At 47.5% G+C, this 14,496-nt stretch overlaps 5 protein-coding genes across 5 annotated transcripts; 3 read left to right on the forward strand and 2 right to left on the reverse strand.

Annotated features, from left to right (window-relative positions):
- Positions 1–91: 91 nt before the first annotated feature.
- On the reverse strand, positions 92–3,737 carry N7483_012427 (ATP-dependent RNA helicase ECM16; the record flags this gene model as incomplete). Its single annotated transcript, XM_057095854.1, has 3 exons — positions 92–2,778; positions 2,831–3,482; positions 3,537–3,737. The coding sequence occupies 3 exons, from the start codon at positions 3,735–3,737 to the stop codon at positions 92–94; spliced, it is 3,540 nt and encodes a 1,179-aa protein (XP_056941825.1).
- Positions 3,738–3,954: 217 nt separating this feature from the next.
- On the forward strand, positions 3,955–4,472 carry N7483_012428 (uncharacterized protein; the record flags this gene model as incomplete). Its single annotated transcript, XM_057095855.1, has 2 exons — positions 3,955–4,125; positions 4,176–4,472. The coding sequence occupies 2 exons, from the start codon at positions 3,955–3,957 to the stop codon at positions 4,470–4,472; spliced, it is 468 nt and encodes a 155-aa protein (XP_056941826.1).
- Positions 4,473–4,842: 370 nt separating this feature from the next.
- Positions 4,843–9,354, reverse strand: N7483_012429 (uncharacterized protein; the record flags this gene model as incomplete). The annotated part of the gene is made up of 3 exons (XM_057095856.1): positions 4,843–6,217; positions 6,278–7,097; positions 7,152–9,354. The coding sequence occupies 3 exons, from the start codon at positions 9,352–9,354 to the stop codon at positions 4,843–4,845; spliced, it is 4,398 nt and encodes a 1,465-aa protein (XP_056941827.1).
- Positions 9,355–10,623: 1,269 nt separating this feature from the next.
- On the forward strand, positions 10,624–13,124 carry N7483_012430 (putative C6 transcription factor; the record flags this gene model as incomplete). Its single annotated transcript, XM_057095857.1, has 6 exons — positions 10,624–10,727; positions 10,784–11,147; positions 11,202–11,412; positions 11,465–12,724; positions 12,777–12,949; positions 12,996–13,124. 6 exons carry the CDS (start codon positions 10,624–10,626, stop codon positions 13,122–13,124), a joined length of 2,241 nt encoding a protein of 746 aa, XP_056941828.1.
- Positions 13,125–13,611: 487 nt separating this feature from the next.
- N7483_012431 (ubiquinone-binding COQ10-like protein) lies at positions 13,612–14,376 on the forward strand (the record flags this gene model as incomplete). The annotated part of the gene is made up of 1 exon (XM_057095858.1): positions 13,612–14,376. One exon carries the CDS (start codon positions 13,612–13,614, stop codon positions 14,374–14,376), a length of 765 nt encoding a protein of 254 aa, XP_056941829.1.
- Positions 14,377–14,496: the final 120 nt, after the last annotated feature.

The following is a 14,496-nucleotide window of genomic DNA, read 5'->3' on the forward strand; positions in this document are numbered from 1 at the left end:
CAAGTCCCTTCTCAGGGAGAACAATAGAAACCAATACATTTTGGATATCATGAACTCATCTATACAACATATGCTATTTTGACAACTGTACTCAACTAACAAACTTCTCAATAACCCATCCCTCCTTAGGGTCCTTCTTCTGCACGACCTTCTTCGCTGGCAATGGCCAGCCTGTGCCACCAGCATCACCAACCATCGAGGGAATAACCCAGCAAGACCTGCGCTGAGGAATACCTTCCAATGTATCTGTCTTTCCAATCGGCTTTCCATACTCGATGAGTGGGGTATCATGTGCCAAAGCAGAAAGCTGCAATCCACTTGGAGCAACAAGCGGGAACATTCTGATCTTGGGTGTCTGGTCCGATGCGACCACGCTGGGGGCTGACTGCTGGAGATGCGAGTAGACAATATACTGCGGCATTTCTTTTGGTGTAAGCTTCGCCATGATAGAAGAGGGATGGATGAAGACCGCGCGCTCTGAGATATCCTCGGCTGGTCCTTCCCGGGAGCGGAAAAGTGTAAGATAGGGAACATCGATCGCGCGGCGGGGCGCACGGGGGATCTCTGGAGGCACAGGTGCGAGATCTGCGCGAATGGCAACATGGTCGATGAAACCGGCGGTAACGATTTGTTTAAGCGCTTTGATCTGCTTAGCAGAGGGCTCGGGCAGACGTGCTTCGTAAGAGCCGATAAGCCCAGGGTTGTTGGCGCGCACGATATCTGTGAGTTGGCGACGGAGTTGCGTAGCCTCCTTGAAGGCCTTTCCACGGAGGAACATCTGTTCACTGAAGGCGTCCCCGTCCGAGGCATAGCCGTAGGCACAGATGGCAGAGAGGAACTTAAGGGCATCGGAGGTATCATCGTGCTTGCCGAGAAGACGGTGTACGCGGGCGTAGTCCTTCATCTTTTGCTCACGTTCTGTATCCTCTAGACGATCGGCATTGGTGTAGACCTTCCTTTCATCATCACTGTCGTCGCTATCAAGTTGCTTGGGCTTAGAATTCCTAGCAAATGCATTGGGGTCGATTTCATTCTGCGCAACGAACAGATCTCCGACAGCAAGAGCAGACACCAGGGCAATGACGTAAGGTAGACATCCGTGTTGGTGACCGATGTAAAGCATCTTGCCGAAACGAGGGGATAGAGGGTATGTTGCAAGACGACGACCCACTTGTGTGACTTGGCCATTCCCTAAGAGCGCACCCAGATTCTTGAGCAGCTTTTCCGCCTTCACGAGACCTTGACGGCTGGGAGGGGTAGGGAATGGGAAATTGATCACATTGTGCAAGCCCATACTCTTCATCTGGAGAACGACACCTTCGATAGGGGTGCGTAATATTTCAGGGTCAGTATACTCAGCGAAATCGCCTTCGTAGACTGCCGAAGAGTACAGTCGGTAACAGTGACCGGGTCCTGTTCGACCTGCACGACCCGCTCTTTGGTTTGCACTAGCTTTGCTGATCCAGCCAATTTGGAAGCTTTGCACACCGGTAAATAGATCAAATTGCTTTTCCTTCGCACGACCACAGTCGAATACGTACTTGATTCCGGGAATAGTGAGCGATGTCTCAGCAACGTTGGTTGCGAGAATGATAAGACGCGAGTTCTCTGGTGCCGGTTCAAACACCTTCATTTGTTCTTTTGTTGGTAGTTGCGAATATAGAGGCAATACGTGCACCTTGGTTGATGAGTCCATAGCCTCCTCACCAAGATCAAAGTCTTCATCATCCTCTGGCTCGTCTAATCCCGTAATCTCCAAGTCACTATCATCGTCATAGCCGTCATTGTGCATTTCAGTGCCACCCAACTCTAGATCTTCCGCTTCCAAAGGTGCGTCGTTCGCTGTGAACTGCACCTTCGCTTGGGTTGTATCAATCCGCTGAGTAGGCTTGAATGCCTGCTTCAATCGCTTGGACAATTGCCGAATTTCATTTTGTCCTGTCAAGAACACGAGTATACCACCGGGCGGGAGTTTGCGGTGACCCCGCGAAACCTTCCGGAAGGCCTCCTCAACATAATCACGATGTGTGCGACGGGCAAAGTGAACGGTAACAGGGTACTGGCGACCTTCGGCTTGAACCAAAGGCGGGGGACCTTGACGAAACAACGCGGAGTTCTCAGTGAAGTCAGAGATTCGGAGCGTGGCAGACATAATTACCACCTTCAGCGGCTTGATAGTAGGATCCTCCTCACTCATGGACTTTCGCAGGTCGACAATACGACTGACCATTCCAATCAGGATATCAGTGTTCACGCTTCGCTCGTGCGCTTCGTCAATGATGATAATTGAGTATTTGCGCAGTGCAAAGTCATCTGCAATCTCACGGAGAAGGATACCATCAGTCATGAATTTAATGGCTGTCTTTTTGGATACCGTTGTCTCAAACCGAATCTGGTATGAAACTTGGTCTGAATACTGGCCAAGTTCTTGACCGACACGGTTGGCCATACTGACGGCGGCAACTCGACGTGGCTGAGTGACACCAATAAGGCCAGGGTTGGGGCTATCCGGGTTACCGAAGCCTGACTCAAACAGGAATTGTGGAAGCTGAGTTGTCTTTCCCGAACCAGTAGCACCCCAGATGACAATAACTGAGTTGTTGTGAATCGCCTCCATGATCTTCTGTTCCTCGCCAACCACCGGTAAACCCATACGAGAACTTTGAATCTCTTCTGATCGTTCCACTGAGACATGGAAAGCCTTGCGAAGAGGATCTCCTCGAGTGACTTGAAGCTCAGCGGGAAGAGGATCCTCCATGTCAACAGTGTTGCGGGGTTCTTTTCTGGGGGGGCGCAAATGTCTGCTGCGCTTGATCATGGATCACTGGACCGGTGGTTGGTTTGAAACCAACGGCCTCATTAATTTGTTGCCTGGCCCACGACTTGAAAGCAGATTCTCTGGGTTTGATCTTTTTCACAGTAGTTTCATCCTCGTCCGAGTCTTCATCATCTTCGTCGGACTCGTCGTCTGAGCCCTCTTCGGATGATTCCCCAGACTCGTTGTCGTCCGATTCCTCATTCGAATCACCCTCTGAGCTGTCCGAGCCCTCTTCATCTTCCTCCTTATCCGATTCTTCGTTGTCGGACCCGAACCCTTCCCATGCAACCTCCTTCACCGGTGCGGCAGGAGCGGGTTTAGCAGTGCGCTTCCGCTTTTTGATGATTGGGAATCCGTCAGGTCCAAGTTCGAGTGGTCGCTTCAATCCGCTTCCGGTGGGCGCTTGAGGTTGTTGAGGCTTGGGTTCAGGAACCGGATCTGTCGCAGGATCGGAAGTTTTGATATCGGCGTCGGAATCATCGGTATCGTATTCGGGGAGGTTTTGTGCTGATTTCCCAGCAGATGTAGTCGCCTGGACGGTTTCACTATCATCTCGCTTTCGCTTGCCTAGCTCTTTAGAGCTCTGTAGGCCGGAAATACTTTCGTTCGCATTCGCAAGTTTCTTGAGGAGCTCGAGGTTTTCTTCCTTCTTCAATTTATTTTCCTATGAAATTGTCAGAGACGGGTCCGGCACAAGAGTAGAAAAAGTCCCACGTACAATGTACTTGTCCAAACGCTTTTGCTTCTTGGATGAAACATTTGCATGCTGCTCTCTTAGCTCATCGCGCAATTTCTGTCTTCTTGCTTCCTTCTCATCTTTGGAGACGGGCGCTAGCTCTGCGACATTGGTGTCTACCGAGGCATCAGGCTCTTGACGCCGGTGCTTCTGTTTCCGCTGGCGTGGAACAAATTTAACCATAATTGCAGATCCTAACTCGAAACAAGAGATGACGAGCCGGGACTAGCAAGCAATGTGTGTTATCAAGCTGCTGCTTATCCAGGAAAAAAAATCGAGGACGGTTGATAGGCGGTGTAATAATGCCAGATATAATGTGGGGCGATATTGACCGCCTCGAACGAAGCAATGCATCAACAGGCGATAGCTCCTTACAGTTACAACACACAATTGAACTATCATGGCTTCTCTACAAGATTCACTACATGACTCTTTGAGTAACCTCCCGTTTCCTGCTGGGAGAAAGCAAACGGCGGGTCTAGTAGATGGAGTCAAAACGGATGTTATGATTATGAACTTCAGCGATAAGATCATGGTGACGATCTCTCAAGAAGGCCGACTTGCGCATTGGGTTTGTCTATATGTACTGTCATTTTCTGGGAAATACTGACCGCGATTTAGCTACATGTTCCACTTGGAAACAACAACCCAGGAACTGACGGCATGCATACATTATCCGAAGACACAGATGACAGCTTGTTACCCCTCAGTGGGTTAACAGCAACTTCTTTACTCGGAGGCCATGCACCTGGTCAAGATACTATTGGACAACTCTTAGCTCGTCAAATTGCGACTGCTATTGCAACAAAGGCACCCGCCGAGAAACGACTGCTCGTTGTGGGCCTTGGACTGGGCAAAATTGGTGCTGATCGCGAATCCTTCTTTTCAATTGTCGACCTTGTCCTGCAATGCATTTAAAGAGAATTCCCTGCAGTCGTTTATGATCGAAGTAACTTCGAATCTAACTCTTCCAGCTGGTTTCGCCACCAAAGATATGCATTACCTATACCTAACTGGTATTATCTGACTGCAATTTATGCCAGCTCTGGTTCAAATGGGGATCAGATATGGATGGAGAGGCCCAACTGCATAGGTTTTTAGGATGAATGATTATCCAAATATTAAAATCAAGTCCCAATTCAAATTATATACTACTATATTCTGTCCGCAACATTAAGGCATAAGTGGGATCATCTCATCCCGAGGTCCATCATCAATTTTATCCGTCTATTCAACATCCACTGGCTTTAATTCAGAACATCACGACTTCGCCGGCCCTGGAACCAAATCAAGACTCATAAAGCTCCTTGAAAGCGCTGTCTCTCTCAAAGAGTGCTTTTGGAGTATCGAATTCAACCAGCCTTCCACCCTTTATGACGGCAATGCGATCAAAATCCACGATTGTTTCCAGACGATGAGCCACAGCCAAGATTGTGCAGTCGGCGAATTGCGCTCGGATAATCCGCTGCATAAGAGCATCAGAAACAACATCAACATTACTTGTGGCTTCGTCTAGAATAATCACTTTGCTACCACGGACTAGTGATCTACCGAGACAGAACAGTTGCCGTTGGCCATGAGAGAAGAAGTTAGCCTCCAGCTGGGCGTCTAACCCACCCTTTGCCTGAACTATATCCCATAACTCAACGCGTCGTAAAGCTTCTTCAATCGCACCTGTGTCTGTGCTTTGGTATGGATCCATGTTTGCACGCACAGATCCATGTGTGAAGAATGGTTCCTGCGGGATCGCGTTCAACGCGAGTCGGGTCGTTTGCCGAGGAATGCGAGTAATGTCAACACCATCAATGAGAATTTGACTGTGAGACTCCACCTCTAGCATCCGGAACAGGCTTGCTAGAAGTGAACTTTTGCCACTGCCACTGCGTCCACAAATGCCGATTTTCTCACCTGCCTTGATCGACATGCTCAAGTTTCGGAGAACGTATTTTTGATCGCCTGCATTATACGACGCGTCGACATTTCGGAACTCGATCTGCCCCTTACTCGGCCAGTTTGAGAAATCATTGCCAGGAAACCCGGCTGTGCCATTCTCTTCTGGTCTGTTCTCATTGGCAGTGTGCTTAACAAAGTCACGGACACGGGAGACGGCACCGATGGATGTTTCTAGCTGAGCCCAGTTCCGCAAGATATCCGATAACGACTGACTGAAAGTAATAACGTTGAGGATGGCCAAACCGACATACCCAGCGCCGAGCTCTGTTCGCAATTTGACTACCAGAACCATGAGAATTGCACCGAGGATCGCAACGGAAATATCGAGTGCAAGTTCGAGCCATCTTTGGATACAGAACAAAAGATAGAAGGGCTTTTGAGATGTATCTAACAGAGCCAGACTTTGGGACTCGAAGGCTTCAGTCCAGCCGAAGCTTCGAATAGTTACAAGACCTGACAAGCTCTCGATGAATTGAGAGAATAGCGGTGATTTGGCTTCCAGATCGAGGAATCGCATCTGCCGCGATGTGCGGAGATAGAACTTCTGTAACATCCACATAAACAGAAAGACTACTGGTACGACTGCAGCGAAATAAGAGGCGGAAATGCACATCAATATCATTGACATGAGACCCAAGGTCAGTGATAGAATGAAATCTATGACGGAGTATGGCAAGTCATGATCAATTAAGGTCATGTCTTGACTGAATCTGGTAGGTAAACATTCGTTAGACAATAATAACAAATGAAGCAGAATACTATCGGCTTACCTATTCGTCGTGGTCCCAATATCCGTTGAAGTAAAGAATGAAAGCGGTGCATTCATCACCGACCGCACAAGTCGCTCATGAAGACTCATAGCACTTTGCGCGGCAAAGTAGATGATATAGTGATAGGCACCCCCGATGAGGCCAACGGTTGCCACTGCTGCCAGCATTCCATAAATTCCGAGATAAAATCCATCGACACTTCGCCCTTGCCGAGTCGAAGCACTTGTCCAGAAATTGATCAAGTATTCACTCATCTTCATTGAAGTACTTGCCAGGACAAAGCACCCCAACCATAAGACAGTGGATGACCAGTGGACTGATCCAAGGTAATATGCATAGAGAGAAAGGTCTCCATTTTGCCTGGTGAGCTCGACTGCCACAGCCTCAAGTTCTGGGGTTTCTTCCAACTCTGTTTTTGCCAACTGGACTGTATGCTGTTCTTGAGGCGCAGCAGTATCATCGGTGCTCTCAGATCGGTAGCGTGCCTTCAGGAGGGCAACGTATCCATCGTTTGCCTCTAGCTCTGCCAGGGTCCCCTGCTCGGCTATCGTGCCTTGATGATCCATGGCGACGATGAGATCCGCATATGAAAGTCTGTGGACAGCGTGAGTAGCCAGGAGGACTGTAGTCCCCATTCTTCGAAATAAGCCTTGTTTCGAGAGTAACTTCATAAATATACGCTCTTCCGTGTCGGCGTCTAGTCCAGAGAAGACATCATCCAGGATGACCACTTCCTTGCGGGAATACACAGCACGAGCCAGTGCTAGACGCTGCTTCTGGCCCCCCAAAAGTGATATTCCAGATGAGCCCACCTTTGTAACTAATGGAATGTCAGTGAAAGCTTTACGAATAATTTCGAATTGAATTAACTCACAGTGCCCATTTGGTAACATTTGAATATCCTGGTCCAATGCACAGGCTTTCACCACTTCATCATACCACTCCTCATTAAACACAGAGGTGCCAAGAACATTATCCCGGAATGAAGTATTGCGAATCCAGGGCGTCTGGTCTACGAATGCCGTGTGTCGCTGAGACGTATAGAGAAACCCTTTGGTAGATGGCGTCTCTCCAAGAATTCCTTTGAGTAAGGTACTTTTTCCACATCCGGTGGGTCCAATAACGATACAAAACTGCCCCGGTTGAACACTGATGTTTATGTCATGAACTGAGAAAGTCGAGTTCGAATTCCATGAGAACCCGGCGTCGCGAGCCACGATTACATCTGTCTGTGTGTTTGAGGTGGAAGAAGATGTATTAAAATCTGAAAGTTCAATGCCCTGAGAGATCGATGGCTCCGAAGAACTGGAGCTGCTATTTTCATTGAAGAAGATCCGGTGATCAAGTCGAGAGTCAGAGTGCAAGAATTCTTGAATTCGGATCAGAGAGGCCTGTGCAGTTGCCATCTCAGGGATAGATCTGATGAGTGTGTTAACCGGAGTTGAAAGGAGGGAGATCAGTGTCAGAGTTGTGTATGCAGTGTCTGCAGAGAGTCCATTACTATTCGGGCGAGTAGTGTAAACTAGTAAAGTCAGGAAAGGACCGAAAGTGCCCAAAAGATTTGCTAGAAACACGCGAAGGCATAGGAGACGTCGAAGGAGCTTTGCTTCTTGGAGCTCATCCACTCGCAGGCCTTGGATAAGCTTCGCCAGCCAGTCTGTGAAGCCAAGCATCTTAACAGATTTCATTGAACCCAGCATCGTTGCTGTGGAGTCTACTCGTGTTTGGATACTCCTCATCCAAATTTGCTGCCCGTGACTCATCCATTTAGATATCGACAATATTGCAATAGTCGAAAAGCAAGCGATGCCGGCAGAGGCGACACAAGCGACTCCCAGCTGGCGAGCTAAAAGGTAGAGGCCGATTATTATCTCGATTGGCACAGCCCAAAACGAGTTGATGTTTGTAAAGCCATCGCATATTGACTGCACATCAGTGGACATGAGAGTGACTGCTACCGACTCATCCAGAGCGGTGATGCTAAGGTCCAGGGTTTTTGCATAGATTAGGCTGATCAAGTTCCCGCGGATGCTAGTAACTAAACGATAGGACATATGGTAAAAGATACCATTTGAAATGCCAACTCCAAGAAGATCCAAAAAGAATGCCCCTGTCAGACCCCAGCCAACACTGTCAGGTTGTGATGTATCACTTGCAAATGAAATTGTTCGTGACAATAGGAACGGCTGCGCGTAGCGGAAGCCAATTTGGCACAGGCGTGGTATGATACAATAAAGCAGTCCTTTTGTGTTCGCCCGCATAACCGCCCAGAAAAGCGCCCTTGGTTTCTCTTGAGACGCTTTTTCCCAGGAATGTTTCATTCTTCGTTGAAGGACCTCGGCAGTCATATCGCTGTCGATCGGATAGAGATCCTCATTGCGAAGAACCCCGCGAAACCCCGACGTCATGAGCTGATTCAACCAGAAGAAGAAAGAGAGAGAATAAATCCCACTTGTCTCTTCTGGTGACAGGCCATGATAAGGAGTAAGCAGAATACTTCGCTTCTCGGTTGCTTCGGCCAGCAGAACCATTATCTTGACACCGATCATGCCCGCAAAACACCCTGAAATTGCTTTGCTTGCTCCATCAAGAAAAAGGGTGCGGCAACGAGCCACATCAAATAGCAATGTCAATAAAATATACCCATTGATCAAGGGCGATGGACGAACGGAGCGTCCATGCTCAAGATGTGAGAGCAAACAGAGACTGAGACTGGCGATGAAGGACAATGCCGATGCAGCAATAGTAGCTTGAGTACGAAGTGAGGAGTTAAGAACATGTAAAATGAGCAAGACTAGATGTATTGCCGCGAAGACACCCAGAAATGTGATCTTGCTCTCGTACAAGAAGCCTCCTGGTGAAACTTTTGGGCGTTGGCGATAGAGAGTGATGATTCGATACGGCACGCAGATAAGAAGTAGTGCGGATGGTAATAAAGATAAAATTGAATCCTCAAAAAGAGGAGTAAAATCGAATCCACTCACTGCTCCTGGGCCGAAAAAATTGTAAATATTTTCATTTTTGAGGCTCAATGAGTTATTTGCCAAAGTGCCCTCACGGACTGCTATGACCGACATGAAGTGTCTGGCTCGGGTTGTGAAAGGGGTGAAACGAGTAGCTGGTGAATACTAGCACTTAAGTGTATCGACCAAGCTTAAGTTGATGAGAGAAGAAGACTTGAATGAATATGAGGAGATGCGTTGTCAATTTATAGGATATTCAAATAGCTTGATCAATATGGATAAAGTAGACGCTGCCAGTGAGGATGGGTTAAAGAGCCCCAGGCAGCCGAAATACAAGTTATTAGCACTGACCCTAGCACTCAACTTGGAATCGTGTAAGGCCTCCAACATTTTAAGTTGATACGTACATACTAGTGATTCTAGAACCAGCAAGTTGACATCATTGGACAAATATATGACCAACATGGTGACTTTACTAGTAGATTTCCAAATAGGGATGAATGAGATATCAAGCTAGTATGTTTGACGGCCTCGGGGGTTCAAGTTGGGCTGCAATTCTAGAAGCATCCAGATGTTTAGACTTCTTCATGGTATCAGAGAAGCTATTCATTATGCCGTGAGATGTGGAGATGAATAATTTCTTTCTCATTTTCTAATTTATTATGCGGGTCAAAAGCGGGGTATTTTACGGTAACCTTGGAAATGCTTAGATGCGCTGACATTTTGAGTCATACCTAGCACTGACCCTAGGGGCTTAGCGGGCTCGAGCGGTGCAAATGCTATGTATGCTGCCTAGGGCCCGGTTAAATACCTGCATAGGTACCCGCGGTGGCATTATTATGGTAGATGCATATAATGGGGCCTGAGGCAGATTATCTCGGGCTTAATCGTTCGGGGTTGATCATGATATTATCGGAGAAGCCATCTCCTACATGTTCAAAGTTGCTTTCAAGTTATTTCATATCATGACTCCCGGTATACTCAAGTGCCCCGTACCCAAAATCGTATTTGATTTTATTGGCCTGCATCCATGGATTTCATCGGTTTAATATGATATCTGACAGGAAATGAGACTTGACATACCCCTTCCAAACACGTCTAAACTAATTCATGATACCTGGAGCGCTGTAAAGTGATCTGCAACGACATTTTGAAGGTATACAAGGCTAGATCTACGGGAGATGCGCACGGAGATAAGAGTGGAACGACGGAGTCCGAGCTCATCGCATTTCTCCGCCTTCATTCCTCTTCCCGTTCACACGCCGCAAGTGGGTAAATAGATACTTGCCCGAGACAAAGATCGGCACTTCTCGACTCTTTCTAACCCCGTCTTCTCAAGTCCTCCCTATTATGAGCCCTCTTCATAGAACCGGGGCTGTCTTCATGTCCGACCTTGCCCATAACCCGGACCCGCTCGCTGCGGAGCCCGCGGGGTCAAAGAAACGAACCCGAGTCCAGTTCTCTTGCACTGCATGCCGATACCGCAAGTGGGTTTGAGCCGCATATCTAGCTTCATTATGCCAGATAACTGATACACATACAGGCTGAAATGCTGCCGCACTTATCCATGCGCCAATTGTAAGAAGCGTGGCGAGGCGGCGACATGTACGTATGTTGGTCGAGGGCCGAGGGCTAAGGCTCAGCATGGACGAGCGAGTCCGACGCTTGTACAAGATCGTCTTCAACATCTGGAAAATTTAGTCATGTCTTTGGCCAAACAGAAAAAACCAGATGATCTTATTTATGACTTCAATACTGGTTTGGAGGAGACAGTAGCGTACGATACTCCTCCATCGACGGATGAACGTGAGACCAAACCATCACCCCGTGATACGGGCACTTTGGTAGTCAAAGAGGATGGAACCAATTATATTGATAGTGCCAACTGGCGTGCCATCTTGGAGGAGGTTTGCTTGCCTATACATGATATCTAAAATGGCTCAGACTAACTGTTTCTTTAGATCAACGGTGTGAAAGAGTATTTGGATGAACAGGCGGAGAATTCCGATGAAGACGGAATTGAAGATGACCCTTTTGATGCTTCTTCACCCGTCCTGCTGCTAGGACTTGCTAAGCCGATTACCAAACAAGAAGTACTCACGGACATCCCAGCACGATCAATAGCCGATCGACTTGTGTCTCGCTTTCTACAAACATCGGAGCCTTCATTAGGTATGTTGGAGTCTTGCCGCAATCCTTTTTTCTATAATAACCCGATTAATAGTTATCATTCACGTCCCTACGTTTCGAAGGGAATATGAGCACTTTTGGAAACATCCTCTTGATATGTCATTTACCTGGATTGCATTATTATATTCCATCATGGCACTTTCTGTAACTATCCATCATCGCAGTGAGGAGGCTCTTCCGATGAGTACAGTGGAGCCGATGACCCTTTGGGACGTTTTTCGTCGAAAAGCCGCACAGTGTCTCGTTCAAGCAAACTATATCACCCCTGGAAAGTACAAGCCGAACGCAATGTTCCTCTACGCGGTTTCCGAGTTCTACCGCAGCCAAGATGGACAGATGGGAGTCTCACATCTCCTGGGAATAGCTATTCGACTTGCGTTGCGCATGGGCTACCACCGTGACCCGAGCCACTATCCCACACTCTCTCCTTACGAAGGAGAGATGCGACGCCGTATGTGGGCTATGCTGTGCCAGCTTGATACTCTAGTCTCATTTCAAAATGGCCTTCCACGTACCATCCAGTCTTATTACCAAGACGCCGCGATGCCATCTAACCTGCTGGACACCGACTTCGACGAAAACACGGCGCAGCTACCTCCAGGTCGACCAGAGGATGAGCGAACACAAGTTTCATATACACGAGCAAAAACCCGTCTCATGAATGTTTTCGGACAGATCTGTGACTCGGCCTACAAGCGAGAACCGGTATCGCACGACGAAATAATGGTGATGGATCGTGCGCTTGAAGCTGCGCATGCTCAAATGCCATCTTTCCTACGTGTGCGACCGCTCGCCCAATCGATAGGCGAGCAAACCTATATCATATTAAATCGATATACCTTGAACTTGATATATCAAAAGGCGCGTATCGTTCTGCATCGGCCGTATATCACCGAAAGACATGGCAAGCATGCCAATTCACGGCAGATCTGCATTAGTGCTGCTAGCGCGACCCTGCGACACCATGCAGATATTTGGAGCGAGTCTTTACCTGGTGGTCAAGTATACAAGGAACGGTTTCTTCTCAACTCCCTCCAAAATACCGACTTTATGCTCTCTGCTATGATCCTTTGTCTGGCTTTGTCACAAGACAATGATAATATGGACGCTTTGGAGATGACCCAAGAAAAGTCTGAGCTTCTACTTCTTTTGGAGAATACGCATCGCATTTTCAAGCAGACGCCTCGGCGGTCTCCGGATACCCAGCGGGCATTTGTTGCACTGAGCATCATGCTTAGTAGAGTTCGAGGTCACAGCCTTGAAAGTCTCACAGCGAATTCGGAGGAAGAAGCAAGTACGTATATCATCTTTCACTCATCTTGGGATCTGTAACTAACTTGCTACAGGTCAAACCCAGCTCCTCCGGACGTTCCCTGTCTCCATGGACCAACCGCAGTACTCGAATCTTTCTCCGAATAACATACCAACGACCATGTTTACCGACGTCTCTCAAACTCCTTCATACTCTTCTCTCGATGTTATTGATGATATGCTGAGCGCGACTGCTCAATTGGATTGGGTATGTTTCCTTACTCGAGTTTTTGGACTAAGCTAATATCTCTTAGCGTATGTATGATGGTCGGATGTATGGATTTGACACGACTCAAGATAATCTTTGGTCTGCTGAGGAACCTTTTCCTATTGAGTTAGACTTTTCCATGTCTATTGATCAATCTTTAGTTGCAGATCAATGATTCTAGATATGAAAGGATCGATTCAACCTGAATGGAAACTTCAAATTCAATTCCAACTTGAAAAACACCAGTAGTAAAATAGTATACTAGGTAGTACTAATAAATCAAAGACTGCCAAGGTTAGTCTTATATATATAGGTATCAGATTAAACTTGGAATCTACTACATACTACTTGTACTAGTATATTCGAGTTCTAATGCATCTGCTATAGTACTAGTAGGAACTTCAAATTTGGATATGGAACCGTGACCTGACTCCTGAGCATGGATTTAATAAATGCTGATCGCCAGTTTTTCTTACTATTATTTATTTAATCCTCTTGCGATCTGGAGCTAATTGCTAGTATATCACACTATGTAACAAGGCTATCGGCCTCGGCTGCAGATCCCGATCCGCTCGGGGAACTTTTCCCAACGGACTCAGCGCTGGAGTTGAATAACCTCATATCCAAGACTCATTACCACAGGGCTCTCATCTCTCTCTCCAATGCGTCTCCTCCGGACCCTGCGACCTCAAGGTCCCATCCTTTCATGTCCACTAAGAACTCAATCACGCGCGCAATATGAAGCAATCCAGTCAATCCACCTCAACACCGCACACCCACGTCCACAGACACATTTAATACAACCATGCACCCCGAAAACACAAACAAGATCATTCAATCTCTCCTCCCTCTCCTCTTTCCTACCAACCGGAAATAACGACGGCAACAACTCCCCCAAGCGCGTCCTCACAGCTTCACGCATCCTCCCCTACAAACCCGAGCTGCTCTTCAAAGTGATCTCCTCTGTCGAATCCTACTCACAATTCCTTCCCTTTCTCACCGCGTCAACTGTTACCGCTCGGGATCTTGAAACAGGATACCCGACTCAAGCATTCTTAACTGTTGGGTACGGACCCCTCAGTGAGACGTTTACGTCGCGCGTGATCTGCGATCCTTCCAAGTGGATTGTTGAGGCGCGCAGTGGTGCGAAATATGGGAAGCCCGAGACCACTGGGTCTGGATCTGGATTAAGTGGATTCTTCCCTGGTGCGAGTGAGGGTATCTTCGAATACCTCTCTACGAAATGGGAGTTGACACCCTTGGAAGGGAATGGTGCGTCACAGACTAAGGTGGATTTGGAGGTGAGGTTTGAGTTTTGGAATCAGTTACATGCTACTGTCATGGGAGCCGTTGAGGGACAAATGGCTGGGGTTATGATTGAGGCTTTTGAGAAGAGGATGAAGGAGATGCACGGGGAGGGACGGTAGTATGTTTACTACATACTGTATATGCCTTGTATATTATGGCGTTGATTTTGGGACAGATATACGCATGTACCATCATATAGAAATACATTATAGAATACTCAGGAATATGGAGCATGACTG

Source organism: Penicillium malachiteum (assembly GCF_028827825.1).
Source record: "Penicillium malachiteum strain IBT 17515 chromosome Unknown utg000005l:1.0-9002435.0:326005.0-9005861.0, whole genome shotgun sequence".
NCBI classification, from domain to species: Eukaryota; Fungi; Ascomycota; class Eurotiomycetes; order Eurotiales; family Aspergillaceae; genus Penicillium; species Penicillium malachiteum.